Source organism: Marmota flaviventris, chromosome 10 (genome assembly GCF_047511675.1).
Source record: "Marmota flaviventris isolate mMarFla1 chromosome 10, mMarFla1.hap1, whole genome shotgun sequence".
Taxonomy (NCBI): Eukaryota; Metazoa; Chordata; class Mammalia; order Rodentia; family Sciuridae; genus Marmota; species Marmota flaviventris.
The window spans coordinates 18,700,336-18,727,192 of NC_092507.1; the positions used below are offsets into that span (position 1 = coordinate 18,700,336).

The 26,857-nt window shown below is 51.6% G+C and overlaps 1 protein-coding gene across 2 annotated transcripts in view; it reads left to right on the forward strand.

The window, feature by feature from the left end:
* The first annotated feature begins 4,762 nt into the window (after positions 1 to 4,762).
* Positions 4,763 to 26,857, forward strand: part of Man1c1 (mannosidase alpha class 1C member 1) — a 117,153-nt gene continuing 95,058 nt past the window's right edge. The window contains exon 1 of one of the 2 annotated variants that reach the window (XM_071617497.1): positions 4,763 to 4,782. Coding sequence is in view for 1 of the 2 variants with exons in the window: in XM_027937103.2 (XP_027792904.1) it covers positions 7,287 to 7,805 (519 nt within the window). In the remaining variant the exon portion in view is untranslated. Of the gene's footprint in view, positions 4,783 to 6,998; positions 7,806 to 26,857 lie in introns of those variants that run through there. The other variant, XM_027937103.2, reaches the window with a different exon arrangement.

Sequence of the window (26,857 nt, forward strand, 5' to 3'; positions counted from 1 at the left end):
ATTAGCACGATTATTTCACCTCGTTCTCACATGACAGCGGGCTACACATATCCCAGGATCGTGGGAACAAGAAGAAACTTGATGCCATCGACCTGCATAGAAGTGGCCTCAGCTGAGGTCCTCGAGCACGGAAAGCCAGCTGTGTCTTACTGCAAATGACTTACTCAGTCTCTGCTCCTTAGAGTGGTCCTGGGATATTCCGCCGTTGGGATGGATTATCCTGAAACTCCAGGAGGGGAGGGGCTTCCCCAGCTGTGCTCAGCACCACAGGCCTTTCTAGAAGCGGCTCTGGTACTTTTGTCTTGTGTGACATCGGTTCCCATTTACCGCATGCTCACCAGGTGCCGGACCCTGTGCTGAAACATCTATAAAAATGAGATCCTTTGGGCCTCATCATCCTGTGCGGACGGCACCACGATCGTCCCATTTCACAGGTGAGGAAACCGAGGCTCAGGCAAGTTGCCCAAGGTGTCACTGCTGGTGGTGACCGAGCCTGGACTGGAAACCGTGACTTCAAAGCGTGGCCCGAAGTTCCTCACCTTTTGCACCGTTAGTGTTCGGGGCTGGATCATTCTGGTTGTGGAGGACTGTGCCAGGCATGTTGGGATGTTTAATAGGACCCTGACCCCTGACCCCTGACCCCGAAACGCCACAGCCTTCCTCCCTTGGTTGTGATACTAGAATCATCTCTGGGCATTGCCACATGTTCCCTGGGCTCAAATTGCCCCCACTGAGAAGTCTTGCTCCAACCACTAGGCCTCCCTGGTCAGAACCCAGGGCAAAGACCCAGCTGATCAGGTCACTGCCACAGGGCTGGGGACACAAGCAAGAAGAGTTTCAAGGTAACTTCCGTGTCTTCTTCCAAGAGTCTGAGGGCAGGTGTTCTGAGCTCTGTGGCCCTGAAATTGGCTGCCCAGCCCAGCGGGGCGTTGCCTGGTTTCTGTGGCTGCTGGGGTGAGCACAGAGGGCTGCGGGGCCTCTTATCTAAGGTCCTCACCCCACACACACCCCAGGTCATCCTGGTCTCTCCTGCCGGGGGCTGAATCTGTCTGGTGGCCATTAAGGAAGCTGCCTGGTGATTATCTCTTGGACAGAGCTGGGCTTTATCTCTCATCTTCTCTTCTAAGTGGGACTAATGACCGTCTGGGACTCTGGGTCCTGCGCAGCCTCCTTCTGTCTTGTCTTCTCAGTGCGGGGAGCCAGGAGGCCCCCAGAACCTCCTCCCAGCTCCCAGGTCGGCCCTTCCCACCTCCCCAGGCAAATCAGAGGCCTAAGAGCCCCTGCAGATCAGCCTCCCCATCGCCGCCCAGCCCAGACCGTCTCCTGGTCTGGCCCCCTTTAGCTTCTAAATGTGGTTTGGATTTGGGGGTCCTGCTCCTCTCCTGCTCCCCCAGTCCCAGCCAACACCGGGCATTACAATACCCCAAAAGGCACGTGCCTTATTCACTCCTGTTTTCCCCAGGGAATAGCCTTTTAAAAATGCTCCTCTGAACACCTCCCTCAAAACCCCCCACCTACAATGCTCTCTCTTTCCCCATCACTCCCACTTATTTATTTTGCTATTTTTGTACTAGGGATAGGATCCAGCAGTGCTCTACCACTGAGCTCCATCCCCAGCCCTTTTAATTTTTCATTTTGAGACAGGGTTTCGCGAAGTTGCTGAGGCTGGCCTCAAACTTGTGATCCTCCTGCCTCAGCCTCCTAAGTGGTTGGGATTACAGGCACTCCCAGCTAGCTTCTTAAAAGCATCATGTTCACTTCACCCCAGGGCCTTTGCATATGCTGTCCCCTCAACCTGGACTTCCTAGACTACCTCCCACCCCACCAGAGCTTGGGTCCAGATTCCTTGCTACATGTTCTTTAAAGCAGTATCTTCTTCTCCTTCCTCACTCTTATGTAATATACTTATTTGGGGGTTGTTTAAATTCAAAATTTTCCCCATGAGACTGTGAAGTTCATGATGGGGGTGACATGTCTGTATCTCCCTATCATTGTATCCCTAAAGCCTAATACATTGCCTGGCACACAGCAGTACCGTTAACGTGCTTGCTGGATGACTGAAAGAGCTCCCAGAATTCTCCCACCATGCCTGTGAAGATCTCACCCGAGTCTAGTGCTCTTTCCCAGCACCTGTTCTCACAACATTATAAGATGCAGAACATCGACCTGAAAAGACACCAAGGGCTCTGAACCCTGAACATCTGCCACTTCCCATCTCCCACTTTCCAGCTGTGTGATGTTGGACCAGTTCCTAAATATCTCTGTGCTTTTGTTTCCTTTTCTGGAAATTGTCAGAAATCATAGTACCTCTCTCATGGGGTGGTTTTCAAGATCCAATAAATTCGTTTCTATAAACATGATTTAAAAATACTCTGCCTCAGTGTAAGTGCTCCGTTACTCTTAGTCATTATTAATATTATTAACAGAAAAAGGATAGATTCTAGGATCAGGTGGGCCTAGTATTTTTCTCCTATTTGCAAGTTATTTTCCCCGTGTGACCCTGGGCAAATCATGTCACACTCAGAGCCTTGGGTTAAATTGCATCTGTTGAATTGGGATCTGAAGAACCTCAGAAAGGGTGGTTGAGAGGGCTAGATGGGACTTGAGAGAAGCATTTAGCACGGTGCTGGTACCTCGTGGTCCCCCTTCTGTGGCTGAACCGGTCCACGTTGCCTTTCGGATAACAAGTCCTATGCGGGTAGCTTCATGGGGGCCTTATTTCTGACCACATTTCTATCCCCTCTGTACCTGGCACATAGTAGGTGCTCCATTAATGGCTCTTTACTGGATGAAGGAGCCCATAAACGGGACCACGCTCTGCCCATCTCTGTGTCCAACTCAAGACAGGAGCAATGTCTACCATCTAATTTGAATCACTGTTTGTAGACAGACTAGATTTTTAGAAATGGCTGTTCATTTTTTTGTTTCCAGTCCCACTTGGATTTCTGAATTAAACTGAGAAAGATACTGTGATGGTTAATTTTATGTGTCAGCTTGACTAGGCTAGGGATGCTTGGAGAGCTGGTAACACATTCTTTCTGGGAGTATCTGGGAATGTTCCAGAAGAGATTAGCATTTGAATTGGTAGACTGAGTAAAGATCCGTCTTCACCAGCATAGGTGGGCATCATCCATCCCCTGTGGCCTGAAGAGAACCTTCTGTTTCTTTGCAGATTACGGCAGATGTTTGCTCAGGACCTGATCTGGGACATCCTTTGCCCCTGGCTCTCTGGTCTTCAAACTCAGACCAAGGCCCAGACCAAAAAATTGGCCCACTTGGTTCTCGGCCTTGTGGCTTGGACTAGAGCTACACCACTGATGCCCTGGGTCTCCAGCCCGCAGACGGCAGAAGGTGGGACTCTCAGCCTCATAATCACGTGAGTCAACCCCTCCTAAGACATCTCCCTCTCCATCCTCATGGTTCTGTTTTTCTGTAGGGTCTTGACTAATACTGAGGCTTATTAACGGATCCCAAATCTCAAGTCTTAAGTATTCTTATTGTAAAATGGAGCTATTAATAACATCTGCCACATAAGATTATTCTGAAGAGTAAATGAAGCAGTATGTACTTAGCAGGTAGAAAATGTTCGCTATCGTTCCCTTCCCCTAGCCTCGGTTTCCATATCTGAAAATGCTCATCCAGTCCTTATTCATTCATTTGCTCAACACAGGACCGTCATGGCCAAGACTTGGGGCAGTTACAGAGGTGAGCAAGCCCCTGTTCCTGCTATGAGGGTCTCAGTGTCTGCTGTGAGATGACACATCAGTAGGGAAAAAACCCAGTGGGAGAGAGCCATGGTATGTCCATAGGGTATGTCTATGGGGTATGTCCATGGGTCTGTCCATGGGGTATGTCCGTGGGGTATGTCTATGGAGTATGTCCATGGGGTCTGACATGGGGTGTATCTATGGGGTATGTCCATGGGTCTGTCCATGCGGTATGTCTACAGGTGTAGGGTCGGGGGTCCTCTGAGGCTTCACAGAGCTTGCTAGAGAGGTTACAAAGGTCATGATATCACCAGATTGGTGTCATCACCAACATTCCATTGGTCTGAAATGCACCCCTGGTTTTTGTAACCCAAGTCTGAAAGGCACATCAGTCCTGCCGAGGCCCTTCTTTCTACCCTGGCTCACGGAACATGCCAGAGGCTGGTCAGGCCGTCAGTACCACAGAGAGCACCCAGTTTAGACATTTCCTTCTGAGACGCAGCCTTGCTTTTCCGCCTCTCCCTCTGGGTCCTGCCTTCACAGGGGACCTAGCTGATTGCCCTACACTTCTGTGCAACAATGCAGAGGATGTCCTCAGTGAACGTGCGGCTCCCTACTTATTTCCCCAGAGACTAGCCTGTCATTTCCTGGGGTGGGACCCAGCAAGGAGAAGCGTGGGCTTTGGAGACATGGAAGAGGCCAGGTTAGGCCTCTGGGCTCCTGAATTCAAGTGGGTCACATGCTAATCACTGATGTTCGCAGCTAGTCCCAGGGAACTGACTCCTACCAACCAAACTCACAAGACACTGAAACATTTGAATAAACATTTTATACTGAAACTGGGTGCATATGTGTGGTTGGGAGTGATGATTCATCTCCAGTGTCCAAAATATTTGCACCTGTTCACCACAGCAATCTTTTGTCTTTTATTTTCAGTTGGAAGAAATTTACATGCCAGGAGTATTTAAATATCAGGAGCAGACCTGCTGTCAGTGGCCTGGCCAGAGGTGGAAGGACGTCTGAGTCCCCGTGGCCCATACGTAGTAGACCTCAGGGAAGAAGCCAGACTTCCACGGTGAGAGCCTGCCTGGGCCACTTTTTCTGTCAGGAAAGGCCTCCCTGCAGTATTTTCTGTCTCGTCAACGCTGCATTTCATTTTAAATTGCATCTGAAAGCAGATATTTTCCCTCTTGCCTATTACACCTCTTAATTTGTCTCTCCCTCTGCTGTTATTTGTCTCTATAAAGTGTTATGCATGAAAGACCCACATAGCACAGTGCTCCTTTGCCCTGGGTGAGGCTTAACAGGAAGGGAAGACACAGGCTAAGTCCAGGGAGGAATGTGAGGGCCTCCCGGTGGAGATGCATGTGTCTGAGAACACACGGCTGACAGTGTGTACATGGGCATGATTTTGGAGGTGTGTTACCTGAGTGCGGGTATGTGTGCACATGTCAACCTTTGGACTACTATGTATTTACGTCTGTGCGTACTTTGGCGTAATCACTTGGGTGTCTAAATTGTTCGTGCTCACATGTCTGTCTCTGTGCATCTGTTTCTATGCATGCAAACACACGTGTGCACATAAACACGCGTAGACATCTGGGTACATGTATGCTGCGTGTTCTGTGTGGTCTTTGGCGCTCATTCCCGTGGCTTGCTCTCTTTCCTTGTTTCCCAAGCCTGCGGTTAGCATCCTTCCCTGCCCCACCCAAAGGCCCTGGCCTCAGGTTGTGGGAAAGGAAGGCAGGGCGGTGGTCTGCGGGGGACAGTGGAAACACTGCCTCAGCCGGACCCAACCGCGGCCACATCTCTCTGGTTTGGCACCAGCCACCCTCCGAGGCCCAGCCTGCCACAGCAGCACCAGCATGGCTCAGCGGAAGCTCTGAGAACCTCTGGGCAGTCCCTAGCTCCCTGACCATTCCGGACTGGCACTGAGGGGGTGAGAGAGGTCACCTAACGACGGGCATAGCCCTCCAGACTAGCCTCGTCTCCTGCCCCTTCCGGTGGACCACAACCCAGAGCAGAGCGGGCGCGGCGGGGGAGGGGGTGTCTCGGTCGCTCGCAGTCCAGCAAACGCAGGGCAGTATCCAATGGGCGACTGTGGCCCAACGGGGATCCCTCCAAGGCAGCCAATGACCTCGCTGCGCTCTCCACCCCCGCCCTCGCCAACCCCGCGCAGCTGGACCATTGGTGCTGATGGGCTGGGGGAGTGTGCGCGGCGCTGGCCCTTTGAGGAGGGGGCGTGGCTTGGAGTCCGGTCCCCGCTCCCCACCCTCGCTCAGCCCCTGCACCCCCTACGCCCAGACGCGAGGCCATTGGCCTGGCTGCGGTGCCACTGCTGGTGGCGATGGTGGCGGTGGAGGGGGCCGGACCGCGGGACGCGCGCGGGAGGGCGTGGCCTGAGGGCGTGTCCCGGCGGGAGGCGGGGCCGCGGGCGCTGTCGCAGTGAAAGCCCGAGCGAGCCGCGGCGGCGGCGGAGGCGTCCGGGCGGGTGTGCGCGCGTGTGGGGCGCAGGCTCAGCAGCGGCAGCGGCGGCGATTCAGCCTGCGGCGGCGGCGGCGGCAGCCCGTCTGGAGCGGCCGCTGCGAGGACGCAGCTGCAGCGGGGGAGGCGCAGCCCGGGCTGCGCGCTCCGCGGAGCCGGCCGGGGCCGGGAACAGGTGATCCCAGCGGCAACCCCGAGCCCAACCGAGTTGGCGGGGCGAGAGCTCGCGCTCCTGGGCGCAGCTGCAGCCGCCCAGCCGCGGCTCTTCGCGGACGGCGCCCGGCGCTGGACCCAGACGCGGGCATCTCTGTGCTCCCGGGGGCTTGCGAAGCCTCCTGCCGCCTCAGGCTCGGAAGTGCCCGCTCCCGCTCCTCGGCCTCTCCCCGCACCCCGGCGCCCGCCTCGCGGCGAAGCAAAGTTGTGGACGTGTCCCGATAGCCGAGCCAGGGTGCTGTCGCGATCCAGCCGGGGGTGCGCGCGCTCGGAGAGGCGCTCTCACGCCGGCCCGGCCACCGCCTCGCCTCCCGAGCGGGCCCCCTCTAGAAACTGCTTCTGAGGCTGAAACTTTGGTTGCAGACGAGCGCGGGAGGGAGGCCGAGGGACGGAGGGCGGCTCGGCGCGGGCCACCAGGACGCCGCCTGGCCCCGGCCTGCGGTCGCCCCTCCGCACCAATAACCTGGGCGCCACGGACGGCATGTGACCGCCCCGGCGGCCGCCGCAGCGCGGGAAGGCGCGGGCCCCGAAGACCCAGCTGCTGCGGGGAGGGGCCGCGCGGCCACCAGAGGGAAGTCTGCGGCGCGCCGCCGGCCGCTGCGGGCCCGGGCCCCAAGCCGTGCCGCCCCTCTCGCCCGGGCCCCGCCGAGGCCGCGGCATCCCCGCCCCGGGGCGGGAGGACTCGTTCCAAACTCCCTGAACTTCGGGGACAGTTCCGGTAGCCGTGAAACTCCGGGTTGGCATCCCTGCCCGGGAACCCCCACCCGCGCGGGTTCCCTGCACGCCTCCCGGCGCCGAAGCCCTTCCCAACACGTGCCTGCCCTCTGAGGGCCTTGGGGCCCCAGGCGGAGCTGACGGTCCCCAGACCCGTGCCGGGTCACGATGCTCATGAGAAAAGTGCCGGGCTTCGTCCCGGCCTCCCCGTGGGGGCTGCGGCTGCCGCAGAAATTCCTCTTCCTCCTCTTCCTCTCTGGCCTGGTCACCCTGTGCTTCGGGGCCCTCTTCCTGCTGCCCCACTCCTCTCGCCTCAAGCGCCTCTTTCTGGCCCCCAGGGCCCAGAAGCCCGGCTTGGAGTTGGTGGCTGAAGTAGGCGGACGCTCTCCGCCCGGTAAACAGGAGCCGCCTCCCAACCCGGCCCTGGCCGAGCCGGCCCTGGGCGCCCGCCACAACCGGGTCAGTCCCCGCCGCAAGGAGTGGATGCGGCGCGCCCAGCACCTCAAGGAGTGGATACCGCGCGCTCGCCCCACCGAGGAGCACATCCCCACCACGGCCTCGAGCTCCTTGCTCAGATTTGATTTCGAAGCGTTCCAGAGACGCCTCCGCCACCCGGTCCTTGGAACGAGGGCTGAGAGTACAGAGCCACAGAGCCCAGTGCGAGCCCAGCGGGAGAAAATCAAGGAGGTAAGCACCTTGTCCCCAAAGACAAGAGCTGGTGCTCCCGTCCATTTCCTTCCTGGCCCCTGATCCACCCTAAAGCTTTGAGATACATTCGGCACCCCTCTCTTCCCAAACTTCCCACCTTCTCTCAGCCCTGCACACTTTCTTTTCAGGGATTCAGTTACTCCTCTCCACCCCTGAAGGAAAGCTGCTGAACCCCTGGAGCACCTGCTCCCAACCCCCAGATTGGTGCTTCTTATTTAGTCCCGGGCCCAAGTGGGCTTCCTTGGAGTTGCTAATGAGAGTGGAGCTCAGGTTCCTTAGGGCACGTTCTGTTTGCATTTATAGACCTGGGAGCCAGCAGCAGCATTGTTTCTTGATTCACCAAACTCCTGTAGGACCTGCTGCCTGGAAACCCAGGATTTGAGGGGTATATGGTGTTCTGCAAATATCTTGTAATCTAGTCCGCACCCTACAAACCAGAGGTGTTGTGCGTTCCTGCTTTCCTGTTGAGCTTTGGAACAATCATACATAATTGCTTGTGACAAGAGAAGGAATGGTCAATAAGGCAGTGGTAATGTTACAGAAGCTCTGAGGTTATTGGCTTAATGAAGCAGGTCTTGGACTGATTGTAGGGATTGTACCAGGGAGGGATTTAGAAAGATCACTTTGAGTCTGAGTCTTAGTTTAAGAAATCAAAAACAAACGTTAGCCTTGCAGACAGTTGCTAAGTCGCCACTTGCGCCTGAATATTCAGTTCTGGGGCTGTGAGAGCAGCCTACTGGAGGCTTGTGCCCAGCAATGCAGAGGGGGCTGCAGTGACACCCCCAGGCCACGAGGGGGCCGTGGGCAAGCAGTGGGCCAGGGTCTCCTCCCTAGAAATGAGAGGATGCTTTCCCCTCTGCATGGACCCAGAAGGAAAGAACTGCTTCAGCCTGGACTTCTTGGTTGGCTGCGGGAGAGTCAGCAGTTCTGCCCTGATTTCAAGGGAGAGCAGGCAGCAAGGGTCAGGACCTGCCCTGCCAAGACCTACTCAGAGCTGGCAGAGAGCTTGCCTGTCCCTCCTCATCATCCAGTGTGTCCTCCCTCCCAGTGCCCACCTCTCTCCATTTACCTTTGCTGTTACTCTGCCGTGCTTCCCTGAACCCAGTTCGAGACTGTCTTAACTAGCAATCACAGGACTTTTTGTGAAGTCAAGATGGGAAGCCACAAAGCTTGAGCCCTGGGGTTTGAGCCCTGGGGGTATGTGCGTGTGCATATGCATGCCTCCTGGTTTCCAAATTCTTGCTGAAACCTCAAAGGTTCTTTAAAGGCTAGAACTTGAAGTACTACAGTTAACACTGTTAAGGAGCAGTGCTGTCCACAGTTCACCTTGACCCACGGCGCCCTTTCCCAAATCTGCCTCTGAGCTCATAGCTCTTTCTGCCCTCCTGGACCTCCTCCCAGGGCAGTAACTGCCAGTGAAATTACATACCAATTGCATGTGTGCAGTTTTTCATGCAATGTCCAGAGCTACCATCCAGTTTTCAATAGGAACCCCCATAGGATTAACAATGAAGTACTACTATCCTGGTCAAAAGAGATGCATGTGACCCATTTCTGAGAGCCTGGGGTGGGAGCCGTGGTGGGAGGTGTTGGTTGGCTATTGGGGAACTTGGTTCTGTCCCTCCATATCAAGGCAGCCTCCTTTGCCAGCTGAGGTCGGGGGTGATGACTGGGGGCAGTGACTGGGAGTGGTAGGAGGGGTGGGGATTCTATGTTTTTCAGGTGGGTGTAAAATAATATGATGGGAGGTAATTTGTATTGGTTGCTAATTTTCCACGGCATCTCTTCACACCCCGGAAGTTGCTAGAGGGATGTTCGTGTTTACCTGCAGCAGGTGCTCAGCAGCCCTCTCTTACTATCTTGAAGACCCTGAGCTTCCTCAGGGTGGGAGGGGCTGGTATAGATTCCTATTATGTTTGAAAGCCTGTGGTCTCTTCAGGCTTCTTGAGTCTAACACCCACCCCCCCAACCTGAAATATCTGGGGTAGAGGTTTTTGGCTTCGAGGTTAACCCAGAGTTTCCATCCCCGCTGTCCCACCCGGTGAGCAATGCAGGTGAGCAGTGCAGATGACGGCTGCTATCTTTATTTCCCTCTCGTTTAAATTTGTCTCTGTGTCATGCCTAGGGTTAGATCATTTCAGAACAGTGCCTGTTTTCACAAAAGGGATGGTGGCATTTGTCTTTGGTTTGTTTATTTCCAGACATGGATTGATTAGACCCATGGAGAGGAGAGGGAGCGAGCATCAGATAAAAAAGGGCCTGTTCTTAGAAGATGAGGTTTTAAAAGTGAAAGTAAATGTCAAGACAGATTCAGAGAGGGTGATAAATGAGAGGAATGGGAACTGGACACCCAGGCTCTAGATCAACAAACTCTATTTATGAACATTCTGGTTTGAGAGATGGACATGGGGACAAGGTCTGGTGCTGATAAGATGGGCTGAGCCACAGGCTCTGGGTGTACATGCATCAGGAAGCACTTTGTTACTGGAATCAACTATCCCCCCCCCACCCCCGACAAAAAATATATATATTTTGAACCTTGGAGAAAAACAAAGTGGTAGAGAAGGGAGACCAAAGCTGTTGTCTCAGCTTAACTGTCAACTGTCTGATTTAACTGTCACCTCCTTTCCTTCCCGGACCTTCCTGTGAAAGCAGATGGGTTGGTCGTGGACACTGGGCTTCTGGTTTGGCCCCTAGGTGGCCTGCCAGCCTGGTCAGGCACTGCTTAGCAGTTGAACTTTCTCTGGTCTCAGCCTATCTTAGTTCTGTGAAGCCGAGGACAGGAGTGGGCTGACGTGTTGATGGCAGTGACGTTCACTCTGTGTCCCAGCAGCTGCCCACAGCAGATTCTCAGATGTGTATTAAGTTAATATTCCTAGCACCCAAGCTGAACTTTGGGAAATGGGATTGAACAGATTGTCAGCTTGGGATCGGGAAGAGTGCTGGCCGGCGTGTGAAAGGGCGGAATGCTGATTAGCCGCCTTCCCTTTCAGATCTGAGGATCGTGCAGGGAATAGGGTCTTCCTCCATAGGTGGATTCCTTATGAATTCAAGTTCAGGCTTTTCTCACACATGACCAGAGCTGGCAATGCGTAGTTTGTTCAGGCTACATCCAGTGAAAGAATTTATAGTGTCCTGGCTCCAACTGATGGTGGTTGGTTGCTGATCTGGGGAACCTCAGTTGCCCCTTCTGGGGAAGAGGGCTTTATGTTAAAGGGCCCCGGGCAGTCTCTGCAGTGGGCACAGGGAACTGGAGTTGGGGCTGCCCCTACCTTGCATGTGCTTTTGGACAAACTGTAGAAGAAGCTGCTTCCTCTGGTTAGATGCAGCCTCACTCTGGAGTGTTGGGCTGGGCCAGAAGCATTTGAGTTGGATTTGACCACCTTCCCTGTCCACTGGAGTGGCCCTGGGCTCTCATGCACCACTGCATACAGTGGGCCTGCTAAGAGTCCAACCAGAGTTTAAGTCTATCAACTCTGACCTTCAGGAGAGGGATTCCCGTGGATCACTGGGTCTCTGTCTTCATGGTAAAACCAGTGTCATGTGTGGAGGACTCTCCTACCTTCTCGAGTCCCGCCTGTTCACTGTTCTGTTTAGCCCCTAGAGTAAGATCTGACATTCAGCTGGAGCCCAGACACTGGAGTGAATGGCTGAAGATCTATAAACCATCAGATCAGGTTGCTGAGGTGGAGGCGGGGTCTTCTCTGGGAAGGTACCTGGAATGGTAAGGAGGCTCAGAGTAGGAGGAACCACAGCCGGGTTTGGGGGCTGGAGCAGCTCAGTGCCCCAAGAGGTCCTTTAGAAGTTGCAGTCGTTTTCAGAGTGCAAGCCTAAGCTGAGGGGAGCCCAGAGGTCGCACCCATGAGCAGAATCCCCACTGTCTGGATAGCGGGCATCTGGAGGATGCTAGAGGTGCCCCAGACTGCCTGTGGCTTGGCAGGGAGTGCCCCGGCCCTTGCCTGCTGCCTTGATTCTCCAGGACCCGACGGGTCCTGAGACGTGATGGTGTCAGAGTAAGTCATCTTGGCAAATGACCTTTGCTCCCATCAATGGGCTGGTTCGTTAGTCATGTGTGGTTTCTCGGAATATCTGATTTATCGTCACTGGTGCCAGGGACAGGTAGGAAAATTAAAAGGCGTTGTGTTCTTTGTAGCATGTGAATCTGAGCCTGTGAGATGTTCAGGATAATTAATATCAGGAATAGCTCAGATTTAAATAGTCTCCCCTGGAAGAGCGCTGGGATGCAGATCTGCTGGAGATCCTTTTCCCCTCCCCATCCTTCAGTTTCGCTGCTGTTGCCTTTAGTATAGACGGGTAGATGGAGGCTGCTCTCACAGCTGGACAGAGCCTTTGGGAGACCCATCCTCAGCCCAGCCACACCCGCCTTCTTCTTCCTGGAGTGTAGCAGGGCGTGCGTCCCTACCAGCTAAATCCCTCTCCACTGGCAGACAGGTTGGCTCTCTGCTTTCATTTCTTAATTCCATCATCATTCGGGGGAATTAGGCATTCCAGGGGCAATTGCTCCTCAGGCCTCATCTCCTCCACTTGTCTTCAGTGTGAGGGCAGGATACGAATCACACCATGACTTTTAAAAGTCAGCTCCTTATTTCACAGTACAGTTAGCAGGGGGCTAAGAGCTCTGTGGTTTTCAGACTGATTGATTTATACCCGAATTCAAGAAATTCCTTTTTTTCTAGTTCTCCCGGAAGACTGATTCATTATTCCACCCCAAAATAAATATTGTGATATGTATTAGGCATACTTGGCTCCAAGGGACTTAACATCATTTCTCCTATTGAAAAAAATAAATCAGGCTTGAAGATTGTAAAGACAGGTACAGAGAAGCTGGGTGGGCAGCCAGCCTCATGGGCATGACTGGCTTGTGAGGGCAGCAGAGTCGCATGTGTGGTAGGGAGGTGCTGGGGGCTTGAGGTGACTCTCTCCCTGCGTTGCTCCCATCGGCCAAATTGTCAAAGCCTTAGAGGGGAGGCGATGGATGTGGAATTCAGGAGAGGAGTTGCTTGGAGTGAATTTGGGGCATTTATTACATTACCTGAGAATAGGGCCACACACGGAGTGGGGATGAGGGTCATGAACCGAGGATTATTACTATTCCAGTTCTGTGCACCTGCAGCCCAGAAAACCAGGCTCTCAAGCAATGAGCCGTGTCTCCTGATTTCTCACTACCCTTGGGCCAAGGCCTTTATGCACCAGTGTTTGCATCATTTGGAGGAAAGAGACGATAGATTTTCCTAGCCCTGTATTTCCGTGGTAGATGATGGAAAGGAACCAAACTGGAGACTCCTCGAAGAATTCTGAGGACTCAAGGACCTAAATCCACCTCCCCCCACCCGGCTCTGGGGGATGGTCAGAATCCAGACAGCACAGCTGCGGCTCTCTACGCAGGGTTGATGCCCTGAGATAAGTCAGACCTCCTTCTTTGGTGTCTCAACCTGCCAAGAGAACAAAAGCCCTGGGAACCTCAGCCCCAGGCCTCCCTGTGGGGCCCAGTTGCAGGTGTTTTCTAAGATTTGGGCCGAGAGCCCCCCCCCCCCTCGCAGACTTGGCAGGCCACCGCCTCTCGGGACAGCTCTTACTCACACGGAGGTCTGAGTCCTGTTAAATCTGAATCTTCCTTAATGAAAGGCTGAGGCCATTGCCGTGGTCCATCTGCCATGGTCTGGTTCTGCTGGTGGTCACTTTCACAGAAGCAGCTTTGGCATTTTGACGAGTGTCCTCATGGACAGATGAGCAATAATTGTCTTCTGAGAGTCAGCTGCTCTCCCGGTGAACCTTCTAGAGTTTTCAGTAAATAGCAACCATTTTCAGTGGCCGTCTCCGTCCTCTTCTGAAGCATCGTGCCTAACACAGTCCTCTCTTGCTGACCCCGCTGTGTACTCGCTGTGCACTCCACTGTGTGATCTGGTCCTGTGCAATGGCTCTGTCCTGCAGGGATCAAGGAAGCAGGTCCCAGGAGCGTGCCTGCCAATGCCTGTTTTGTGTGTGTGTTTTCTCCCTGTGTTTCACAGCCCGTGATGTTGGTACTATCAAGTAATACAGTGAAATGCACTGATCTTAGAGATACAGTTTGCTGATTTTTTTTTTTTTTTGGAACTGGGGATTAAACTCCCACTCGACCACTGAGCCACATCCCAGCCCTATTTTGAATTTTATTTAGAGACAAGGTCTCACTGAGTTGCTTAGTGCCTTGCTGTTGTTGAGGCTGGCTTTGAACTCAAGATCCTCCTGTCTCAGCCTCCCGAGCTACTGGGATTACAGGCGTGCACCACCGTGCCAGGCAGTTTGCTGAATTTTAACAACTGTAGAAGACCATGTAAAGCATACCACCATCAAGATATGGAGCTCTCCCACCCCCTTATAAAGTTCCTGGGCTCCGCATTCACCTGTCTTGATTTCTCTTGGCAGGGACTAGCTTGGCCTATGGTGGATTCTACCCTGCAGCATGGCCCCGTGGCCCAAGGCTTCTTCCACTGAGGATGCTGTTTTAAAATCAGCATACCACGCCCTCCTTCCCCTTAGCGCCTCATTCCTGTTGTTGAGATGTGTTCCCTGTCGATTCTCCAGCAGTTTGTTTATCTGTTTATCTCTGGTGAGATTTGGGAGCTATTTCTAATGTTGGCCGTTTTCAACACAGCTGCTCTGAACATTTCATGTACCAATCCTGTGTGGGTGGATGGGAACTGTCCAGGTTCATAAATTAGATACATATGTCACTTTATAAGAGACTGAAACGCTTTGCACAAGTAGTTAGATTGCTCTATCCTCCCGCCCTAGTGTGTGTGAGTTCCCCATCTCTGTCCATATTTACCCTTATCAGTGGTTAGGCTCAGCTGTGCCGCATGGGATATAGGAACATTTTGTTTCCTGTTAACTATTGATACTAAATGCCATTTCGTGTGTTTGCCATTTCTGTATATCTCTGGTGTCTGTTCAAACCTTTTGCCTCCTTTTTAATTAAAAAATTAGGCTGTTGTCATCATAGGGTAGGAGTTACTTATGTATTTGCATGTCAATCCTTTGTTAGGTATATATTATGTACGTATTTACTCCCAGATGATGGTTTTGTTTTTTTACCCTATCTTAATGGTTTAATTCAAAAAACAGAAGTTTTAAAATTTTAAGAAATCCAATGTATTATTAAACAAATAAAAAATAAAACCAGCTGGCCATAGTGGTGGCACATCCTTGGGAGACTAAAGCAGGAGGATTGCAAATTTGAGGCCAGCCTCAGCACCTTAGTGAGAACTTGTCTCAAAATAAAAAGGGCTGGGGATGTGGCTCAGTGGTAAAGCACCTTTGGGTTCAATCCCCAGCTTGTATGTGTATGCACACACACACCCAAAACCCAAAGAAATCCGGTGTATCAATGGTTAGTGCTTTCTTTACATGCTTAAAAACAAAAAACAAAACTATGGCTACCCCAAGGTCATAAAGATAATCTCCTTTATTTCTTTGTTATCATTTTTATTTTTATGTTTTGTGGTACTAGGGATTGAACCCAGGGGTGCTTTTACCGCTGCCCCATCCCCAGCCCTTTTAGAAACATCTTTAGTTTTGATGCAGGGTCTTACTAAGTTGCTTGGGGCCTTGCTAAGTTGCTGAGGCTGGCTTCGAACTTGCCGTCCTACTGCCTCACCCTCCCAAGGAGCTGGGATTACAGGTGTGAGCCACTACTCTGAGGATAATCTCCTTTTAGTTCCAGAAGCTCAGTGATTTTAGTTTTTACATTTAGTTCTCTCATCCACTTCAAATTAATTTTTGTGTGGTGTGAGGCAGGGGTTGAGGTTGATTATTTTCCATTTAGATGTTGTTTAGCAGATTTGTTGATTAAACTTTCCTTTCTCCGTTGAAGCGCTTTGATGCCTTTTTTGTCAATGAGTGACCCCGCGCCTGCCTGTTTCTGGACTCTGCCAGCCTTTTGATTCATCCTTATGCCCTTACGCCCTACCTTGGTGTTGTACCTTTATAGCAAGCCGTGAACTCTGTGTGTTTCCACCGTCTTTGAAGTCCTTTTTCAAAATCTCTTTGGCTATTACAGGCTCTTTGCATTTCTCTATACCTTTGAGAACAAGTTTGTCAGGTTCTATGAAAAATCCTGCTGGAATTTTGATTGGATCAAATGGAAGATCAAATGGGAGAAGATTGCTGTATATTGAGGCCGAGGGCGTGGGAGAGCACCTGCCTAGCACAGGCAAGGCCCCGTCCATCCCCCGCCCTGGGGCAGCTACAACAGAACAGTGTTGGGTCTTTCGGATCCTGGATGTGGACTCTCTCCCCATTTGTTCAGATTTTCTTTACTTTCTCTCAACAGTGTTTTCACTATAGAAGACTTAGACATCTTTCGTCACCTAATCTTTTTAACAAGTTTTATGCTGTTACAAATGGTATTCCTTAAATTTTTATTTTCCAATTGTTTGTTCATAGTTCTTCATAGGAAAAAAATGTAGAATATAAATTGACTTTGTATCATGTAACTTTGTTGGATTCATTTGATTTCTTTTGGTAGATTTCTTAAGATCTGTTACATATACAGTTGGTTTTACTTCTTTCTTTCCAGTTTATAGGGCTTTTATTTCTTGTTCCTGTTTCATCATATTGAGTAGGACTTCCAGTTCAATGTTGCTGAGAACTGGCATCTTTGACTTATTCTTTTTTTTTTAAAGAGAGAGAAAATTTTTAATATTTATTTTCCAGTTATCGGCGGACACAACATCTTTGTTTGTATGTGGTGCTGAGGATCGAACCCGGGCCGCACGCATGCCAGGCGAGCGCACTACCGCTTGAGTCACATCCCCAGCCCCGACTTATTCTTGTTCTTAAGGGAAAAGGCCTTTTTTTTTTTTTTTGGTGCTGGGGATTAAACCCAGGAGCACTTTACCAGCACCTGCTCCAATCTCTGTCTTTTAGTTAGTATTTGTTCCATTTACATTCAATGTGATGTGTGTATCAGAATTCAGACCTACCACGTGGAAGGGATTGTGTAATTAGTCCCATGTATCCTTGGTTTCTTTTATTCTCTTTCAGGCTTTCTTTTGGATTAATCAGGTATTTAAAATTCTGTAATCTGGGGGCTGGGGTGGTAGCTCAGTGGTTGAGTGCTCACCTAGCATGCACAAGGCACTGGGTTCCATCCTCAGCACCACATAAATGTTAAGTGAAGATATTGTGTCCACCTAAAACTAAGAAATAAATATTTTTTTTAAAATAAATAAAATAAAATTCTGTAATCTGTAAACATATACACACGCATATTTTAAGTGATCACTTCATTTGAATGGTACATGTATCGCAGTCTACTTGAGGTTATGCATCATTTCATGTATAATGCAAAGCTGTTACAATGTACTTTCATTTCCCCATCTTCATTCTGTTATTGTCATATATTAAGTTTCTATATATGTCATAATCTCCACAATACATTAGTATTATTTTTGCATCATTTTAAACAGTTTGAAAAAAGTTTGGCCCATATTTCTTCAAAAATTTTTTTCCCCATTCAATTGATCTCCTTTTCATTTCGACCTCTAGAAACGTAGAAGTTAGATTGCTTTATCTTGTCTTAGAGGGGACTGACTCAACGACTCTCTTTTTTTAAAAAATTAAGCCTTTCTCTCTGTGCTTCACCGTGGATCATTTACATAAACCTGTCTTCCAGCTCACTGAATTTTTCATCTATAGTGTAAAATCTGTTGTTAAGCCCACCCAGTGAATTTTTTTGTTTTGGGTAATTTTTACTTTTAGAATTTCCCTTTGGGCCTCTTGAAAGGTTTTTGTTTTTCTTGAGATGTACCATGTGTTCATTATTGTTACTATAGTTTTCTTGAAATCCCACAACATATTTATAATAGCTTTTTTAAAAGTGCATTATTTCCAACGTCTTTGCCATCACTTGGTCTGTCTCTGTTGACTGATTTGCTTCCTGGTTGGGTCACATTGTTCTACCTCCTAATGTGTCTAGCCATTTTCTTATTCTGTTGCAAACATTGCAGCCTCTACTCTTGAGATTCTTGATTCATCTGCTTTGAAAGAACTTTTCTCCCTTTCCTACTCTTTCCATTTTGTTTTTGGATGGGAGACCATCGACTCTAGCCTAGCGCATTACCATTTGTGTAAAATGCAAATAAGCAACATGGTATAGATCTCTAAAGACTCCTGAATCACATGCGTGATGTACAGATCCTGGCATAGTGTAGATATTTAAAGACTCTTACTTATTTTGTAATTGGCATTGGATGAGTGAAATATAATTTTGTGTTGGAACTATGACCTGAATAGAGATAACAGTTCTCAAAAGGGCTCCTTATTTCTGGTTGAGCATCTCAAATTATTTGTGTATTTTTTCTCATCTGCCTTTTTTTTTTAAATTTTTTTAGTTGTAGACGGACAGAATGTCTTTATTTGTTTATTTATTTATTTTTTTAATGTGGTACTGAGGATGGAACCCAGGGCCTCATGCATGCTAGGCAAGAGCTCTGCCGCTGAGCCCCAGCCCCAGCCCTCTCATTTACTTTTAGATATGAGAAAAAAAATAATAGGATTCCCTGATGTCTAGCCCCTTCCACCACTGTGCCTTTCTTCTCAGGATTTTATAAAATGTCAAATATTTTCTCTGGGCTCCTTAGCTTCAGTCTAATGACTATCTTTTAAATCTTGGCTTGTAAATCCCTACATTAAAAAAAATAAGAAAGACTTGGTCACATAAGCCAAATTGCTAAATTACATATCAGAGGGCGACTGAGTGCACAGGGCTGCAGAAATTTCCAAGTTGCTCTGCGAGATCTGATCCCGTCTCCACTCAGGGAAGGCTCTGTTGCATTTCAGCGCAAAAACTCCCTTTCATCATATTTCTGTCTTTTGGAACGAGCAAAGGTATTGAACAAAAGTTACGTCTCTTATTTACAGTCCCTCCCCCCAACCCTGTTCCTGAAACGAGCTGCCCAGAGGTTAACTTTGCCAAGTCAAATGCTCATTTCCTGGAAGATATTTCAGCACCCGTGTTGTTTTTCCGCCCTTGTGGTCTTGACCAAAATCAGCAGCGCTTCCTCAGCTCCCCCCCTCCCCGCCTTACTATGCAGAACCCGTGGCCGTCAAGGTTCTTAATTACGAGAATCAATGGGGGAAGAAGGGCACACCTTTCTTCCTTTCAGAACTGGATCTTTTGGAGAACAGCCTCTAAAATATAGTCAATTTTGCTACCTCACAATAGAAGGAAAACCTTCACAGAGAAAGGGTCACGCTTTGGCAGAAAAATAGCAGTTCAGCCCGGAGACTCCTAGCAGGTTCACATCTGGCCTTTCTGGGGGTGTAATTAGGAGAAGGGAAGCAAGGTGCTCTCAGAGGTGGGTGGTGTCGCGCGGCAGCCTCCCTGTAATCGTGCCAGGAGGTCTGTGTCTGATGGTTGATCCTTGGGTAGCCGAGAAAGGTTCCATTGTGGCGTCAATCCAGATGGAGAAAAGGGAGGGAAACATCATACGCTTCCCGCGATCAAGCCCTGGGTTGGGTTTCAGCACAGTATAATTCCCTGAGCTCTCAATGCGTGCTCTTCAACTTGGCTCCCGTGGGAACAGCATTCCGGTCTCTCAGCCCTGGAATTCAAAGTCCATGGGTATGCTAGTGGGGGTGTTAACTCCGTACCACCCCCTGGGTTTTACGTGGAAGAATTCCCAGGGAGTCTGCCTTGAAGGAAAGTGTGGCCAGGCTGGGATGGTGCCCACTCTGCCCAGGACAGATCAGGTCGAAAATTCTGTGTGTGTGACGTTCATTACAGAGCCCTAGCATCCCATTAGGAATTCAGCAGAGCTGCCCAGCAGCCTCATGGCATGTAGGTCATGGACCACAATCCTGGTATTAGCTGACCGAGCGGAGACCTGGAGCAGGGAGCGACCAGCTCCCGGCCTGAGGAGTCGGTATTGTGAGGTGCAGATTTGGACCTCGTCTCCTGCTCTGAGGGTGGTGCCCTTCCTGACGTCAGCCAAAGACTGATGGATGGAAATTTAGAGGAGGAGCTTTTCCCTTTGAAATGGAATAACAAATTGTCCTGGTCTGGGTCAGTATTCAATAAAATGATTCATTTCTTGAGAACAGGAATTCTAACCTTTTTTGCCATCTAGAATCACCCAGAGGACTTTACAAAGTACTGATGGCTAAGTTCCTCCTATGAAATCAGATACGGAGTGAATTGTTCTGGGGGGCAGCCTGAGCGGTGGGATTTCACGAGCTCCCAGGCTGCTCTGCCTGGGCCTGGGCCTGGGCCTGGGCCTGGCCATCCCTCCTTTCTGGCTATCATTCCCTTTTACCCCCTTACGGGAGGGGTTGGGAATCTTCTCTCGTTGAGCCGCACACCAGGATTGGGTCACAGGAAAGCCGGGGAAAGACTCAGTTAAAACTGAGTTTTCTGGAGTTGAGAGAGCATATACCATTCCCGTAATCAAGAGAAGCTGTGGATTTATTAAAACTTTTAGAAAAATACTGAAAACGTTCACTTTCTCCAGAGTCTCAGGTATACAGTGAGCTAAAGGAAAGGCACAGATGAGTCTGGGCCTTCAGGTAGTTAATGGAGCAGCACTGTCACGTGCCTGGGTCACTTCCTGCCACACAGATCCTGGAGGTAGGGAAACATTGCTTAGCTGTATAAATATTTGCTTGTCCCACCTAAATCTTTTTTGGGGGAAGCAGGCAGGACATAAACAGCTGAAATGAAAATATTTGCTTGTCCAGAAGTATATTTCCCAACAGGCCTTGCCCTCCCTCCTCTGGCGGCCTCTGGTGCTTTCCAGTTAACAGAGCGGCCTTTGCACGTTGCTCTCTGGGCTCACGGAGACCCTGCGGGCAGCAGGGCAGGCTGTTATCTATAAAATCGAACCTGTGACGGATGCTCAGGAGAAAAGGGATATTGAAGAGGTAAAAGAGCAGAACCCGCTCCCAGGTGTCGCGGCTCAGTGCGGCGGTGTGCTGGGATTTTTATATCACATCCGCTGTGCCAGGTGCTGACTGACAACCTGAGAATAGCGGACCTGGCTTGTTCAGATCAAATCTCTCCAGACCACCTCTGGTGGAAGCTGCAGGAAATGAGAACACGCTGTAGAATCACCAGAGTGTCTCTCCCAAGGCTTCAGGAGGGTCCCCCACAGAGCTCAGTGTCTGTGCAAGGAACCCGTGAATTCTCAGCCTTAGCCAACTTGCTCTCTTTCTCCGGTCTGTCCCAACTATTTATTTCTAGCAAATTCTTTGGCTGATGCAGCATATAAAACATGTCCTATTGTCCTACATTGATTGCATCCCAAGCCTCCAGGGGTGGACCTTCAACCTCAGAGCACGAACGCAGAGGTGGACTTCAGAGGAGAGATTTCCCTCTGCCGTTCAGCCCCACATTGAACCGAGCTTCCTTGGAGCTGCTGGCTGCAGGAAGCAGTGACGATCATGGAGCCTGGCAGATGGCTGTCGCTGTGGTTTCCTGGAGGCCTGTGTGGGAGACGATTGTTTGTATATTGGTTTTCATTTCTGTGTTGGTCTGATTTCTCATCTTCCTGAGGTACCCAGATGCTACAGTGATAGATTGATTGGAAGCGACTCATTTGTCAGGGTTCCGTGGGGGATGTGGGCTCCCTTCTCGTGTGCAGTGGAGTCTAAAATGTTTAATTAGATGCCGAGGCATTTCTGCCCGGCTCTGCCTCTGTCACTTCTCCCAGGTGGATGCCACTCCCTGAGCGAGAAAGGGACGGGGCTTTCTGGGCTCACTCACCTTTCCCGTCCCCCCTCACTGCAGTCCTCACCTGCACCTCCTTTTAGTTGCTTTTGGTATGTGGCCCCCCCCACCCCCCATCATTTCTGTCCTAGAAACCGCCTTCAGGTGGCTGCTGGAATTTGTAGAGCTGTTATGTGTCGGAAACCAGTTGCCAAACAGGTCCGAACCAGACCCGATGGAATAATGCGGTGACACTGAGAGGGACGTCCCCTCCCTGCCACTTCTGTTTTGTTCTGGGTCAACTTTTCCAGGGGACTGACTTGTTCTTATGTGTGGCAGGCAGTGCCCTAGTCGGGAGGATGTCTTCTGCCCTGCGGGGCTCTAGCGTCTCACTGGGGTGCTGAGGGCCACGCCAGGCCACGCCAGGGAGGTGCCAGGTAAAGTGGGAAGGAGGACCGGGTGAGCCGGGGGCTTGGGGACAGAGGGGGATTCAGGGAAATGTGGTCCAGGCTGGGGTGGTGAAACTCCAGCAGCCGAATGCGTGCGTGGGTGTGGGAGGTGACGGGTAGAATGGCCCACGCTCTACCTGGGGCAGGGTGACACCCGGAGTGGGGTCGGTGGGGCGTCCTGGGAGGGGAGATGAGTTTAATTCTAAACTTAATAAAAATGAGATGCTTATGGAATTTAGGTGGGATCATCTAGGGGGTGGCTGGCACGGGGGCTTGGGCTGGGTAGGGCCATGGTGCAGGTCTCCTATCTAGGAGTCATTGGGTGGCATGTCTGGGCCACAGGTTCAAGTGTGAGTCTGCTGAAGGAACACCTGGACTGGGAGGCAGAGGGGCCAGAGCCCCTGGGGACACCAGCGGTTTGGAGAGGGACCAGAGGTTGGGGAAGTGGGTGAGTCTGGAGGCGGAGACCGAGAGGCCGCTCTAGGTCAGCCTCTACTTTCCTTTGACTCTGGCTCTCTGCGCTTGGTGGCCGCCAAGCATCTTTCAGCCTCCCGAGGGGCCTGCCCGGTCTCTGCTCCTCACGCCTTTCCCAGCTGACCGAGGACAGTCTTCGCTGGCCACAGGCTCCTGAGCTTTCCTTCCTGGCTGCCGTTGTGGAGCAGAGTCACTTGCTAATGGTGTATCAGGAGTCACATGGGACTCTCCCAAGGACAGCCAAGTGCCCTCAGCCCTCAGCCCTCTGCCTCTCACCCTGGGATGGTCACCTGACTGTCCTGCTGGCCCGTCGCCTGGCTTACCCCTGTCCTGGCTGAATGTGCAGAGCCAAGCCTCCCTTGCTATGTGGGAACAGGGCCAGCTGCGTCCCCAACCTGGCCGCACACTGAGGAACCCAAGGGCCTCTCCCTGGGGAGGAAGGAGGAGCCGCACCCGGGGGAAGGCAGATTCTGGCTTCTCGCTGTCCAGGAGAGGAAGACATGGTAGAGTTGGCGTCCCCAACCTGGCCGCAAGTAGGCAGTGGCCAGAATGATACCAGCACCGTCTCAGCTTGTGGCCGGAACCCTGCGCTTGAATGGCGCCTCCTCTGGAAACGAAGCCCCTCACGGTAGAATCAATAGGCAAAGTCCCTGCTGAAACTGCCACGGGGGGATGTCCCGGTACGCTCACACCCTGGCCGCCCTTCCTCAGTTTCTCCTGATGTCACTGTGATAGAAGCTGCCCAGCCTCCTGGGCCCAGTGTGGGTCTCAGAACAGGCCCTCGGCTGGGCACTTGTCTAAGGAAGTCCTCAGAGCTCTGCCACCAAAGCAGCCCGTCCTGCAGCACCCGGGTCTCCTGGCATCTCCCGAGTTGCCCAAAGCATTCCGACTTTGTGTTCAGTGGCTTGGGCATCTTGAGGTCCGACTGTTAAGGTCTGCTCGTCCCCCGGGGTGCTAGGTGAGATGAGGACGGTGCTAGTCACTTGGGTTATCTCTGCAGAACAGAAGAGTGACTCAGTGGACACTGTGTTCTGCAGCTGCTGTTGGGCTGCCCGGCCTCCTCCTCCCTCCATGCCTGTCCCTGCAGGGTCTGTGCTGGCCGGGGACCTGGTGGCTGTCTCACCAGCTAGGCTGAAAAGCATCTGACTCATACGTGCTGGTGGTGTGGCCCGAGCCAGTCCTGGACCTGGCTGCTCACAGCCAGCCCCTCCCCACAGTCCTGGTCTTTGCAGACCCCAGTGTGGCTTTAGCTAAGGCTGCAGCAGTGGCTGGTGGCATCAAGTACCTTAAAAACTGCTGGGAGAGGTGGCCTGCTTGCTTTTTAAATACTCATGAAATCCATCACTTTGAAGTGTCCAATCCAGTGACATTAGTGCATTCACAGTGTTCGGTGACCATCAGTTTTGTCTAGATCCAGAACTTTTCCTTGGCCTCAATGGAAAGCCGGGACCCATTGGCAGTCCCGCCTACTCCCCCACCACAGCCCTGTCCGCCACTCATCTGCTTTGTGTCTGTGCGGATTTTTCTCTTCTGGTTTTTATAATAATAGATGGGGTCATGTTATATGTGGCCTCATGCTATGTCCAGGGTTCACCTGTGTTGTAGCATGTCAGGGTTCTGTTTCTGTCGTGTCTGAATGACACTCCGCTGTGTGGAGGGGCACTATTTTGAGCTCCTTCCATTGCTGAACATTTGGGCTATTTTCACCTTTGGGCTGTGAATAATCCCTTTGTGCGTGGCCATGTGCGTGTTGGGGTGGACATCTGTTTTCAGTTCTTTTGGGTCCATGCCCAGGAGTGAGATTGCTGGGTCCCAGGGTGACTCTCTGTAGCCTATGGAGGAGCCGCCAAGCTGTTCTTCACAGAGGCCGGAGCATTTCACCTCCTCATCAGTGGCACACGAGGGGAGGTGGTGGCTTTTGCAGCCGTGTGTGCTAGCACTAACTTGATGCCACCAGCCACTGCTGCAGCCTTAGATAAAGCCACACTGGAGTCTGCAAAGCCCAGGACTGTGTGGCTAGCACTAAAGCAGTTACCTGGCGTGAGCCTCCATGGGAGGGTGGCTGGGACTTGTGGCCTAAGGAGTCTGCAGGGAGGGGACACAGGGTCTGAGAACTCAGCTGGAGTCAGAGAGTTGCTGAACAGTGCAGGGCCCAGTCCCCAGGTGCCTGAGCCCCCTCCAGTTTGGGGGGAGTGGGATGGGAAGGCAGGTGACCTGCATGGAGACGGCTTTGAGGTGGCTTGGACGGCGATCCAGGTGCTACCGTGGGTGTCGGGTGTTTGACCCTGAGCCCGGGTGGCAGCAGAGAGTCCTCCCCAGATGGAGGAGGAGAGCCCAGAGGGAGGAAAACGCCCACAGGGGTGAGGGTAGTTCACGGGGCTCCAGAATGGCGCTGCCGGCTCCTAACCCCATGCGAGGCCCTGCCCTGAAGCCAAGGCAGCTCGTTGTTCCCACGTGGGCCTCCGTGCAGAATTAAGTGCTCCAAACTACCCTTGAAGATCTCTCACTTGGTACAAAAGCCGAGATTTAGCTGCTCCTGTTTGCTTTTTATTGGAGACGTCTTTTCTTCTAGAAGCCAAGGTCTAGTTTGAGTGGAAGAGGAGTAATGGAGAATCCAGAGGTTTGGCACAGGGCTGAATCGCCTCTGTGTGCCCTGGGATTAGGGTGAGGGTTGGTGTGTGTTGGGGAGGACCTGACGGGCTGGCGGCAGAGCCTCCGGGTCTGAGAAGGGCTGCGGGGCTGTCCTCTTATCTATTGCTTGACTAGCTCCTGTGGAGACCGGGAGCCAGGCCACCAAGAACCCACAGCAGCCCCAGCTCCACACAGCGACGCCGGGGTGGGCATCTGTCAATGCACCAAGCTCTGGGAGCCCAGCCTGCACCTGGCAAAGGTCTCCTTGGAGGCACATGAGCCGAGTCACTGCCACCCCGTAAGCAGTATTAGAGTTTAGCAATGGTAGAGTTTAATGCTGATGCTTCTATATTCCCTGCCTCCTTGGAGCATCTGGTAATCAGGAAGCATATTCCCAGTTCACAGATTGAGGCTTAGAAAAAGAGTGGCTTTCAAAGTTCCCTGATGAGGCAGAGACAGAACTGGGACACACATCTGGGACTTCTGGCTCCAGATTCCGCATTCTTTCCGTTGTGCTTTACTTGGGGAAGCTCTCCGAGATCGGGGCTAACCTTCTCCTGCTTTCTCTGTTAGAGCAGGGGACAGGCTTGGGCTCCTGAGGTGCTGGGAGCCCAGGGACGGACCCGGGTCATATCTGATGCTAATGCAACCGGCTTTCTCTCTTGCCAGGCTCTGGATGGACATGAGATGGATCTGTTTTCCCCGGTCTGCTGAGGCCATCTTGACCCCTTGGCTGTGCCCCCATCTGTCCATGCCCCTTTCTGGGTAGCAGCTTCCCAAAGAGACGAGCCCTCATCCGAACTCTGCTCACATTTCTGAGTCCAGCTTGGGTTCTGATGAGGCCCAGTGAGCGTCTCCTGCTGCAGCCCCAGCTCTCGGCAAATGGTAAACTCTACTTGAGGGCAACATTCAATTATGAAAATCTATTTCTCTTGCCACATTCAAAAAGTCTCCTAATGTGCCTTTGTGCACACACAAATTTAGTGACACATCACTAAATGTGTATGTGGTTGCCATGGAAATGTCTCTCTTCTAACATGGCATTCTAAGAGAAGGGAAGTTGTCTTTGTAAAGAGAAGCAGAGCAGAACTTGGCTAATTGTCATCACACTAATCCCCAAACTGTCATTCTTCCCTGACTACCTGTCTCCTACTTCCCGTCAGCGACTTAACAGTAGAATCCAAATCAGCGGGTGGGGTCTGGGTCGCTCGCATTTCCTCAGCAATTTCACGAGCACTGTTCTTAACCCTTGTGCCAGGCACGTCCCAGGAAGGAGCCCAGGCCATCTTGATTCGAGTTTTCCCCTGGAAGCGTAGAAAGTGTGCCTTCCTGCACCGCCTGGCACTCGCCACTCACGAGCTCTCAAGTCTCAGAACTCTTGGCACTGCTTCTCTGCAGAAAGTGCAGGCTGAATAGGTCTCCTGAAGGTGCTTTGTGATTTCCACCAGAGACGGTGAGCCTCCGTTTTTGTAATTGTGACAGGTCCATGATGTGACGGCAGATAGAACGTGCCAATTTCAAGGCACTTTTTGAATTTCAGAAGTGCCAAATATTTTCTAATGGCGGTAGAGAGTGCGGAGAAAGGAGAAGGACCCCAGAGACCCGAGTCTGGCGGGACGCCTCTGGCCTGCCTGGCTTGCCTCGGTGGGACTCCACCTCGCTCTGCCTTTACGGCTCCTCTCGGCTTTCCTGACTCTCCCCCCTGCGGGCAGAGGAGTCCCTGTAGCTCTGAACTTGACCAGCAACCTCTGAGGGGAACCCCTGGTTCACAC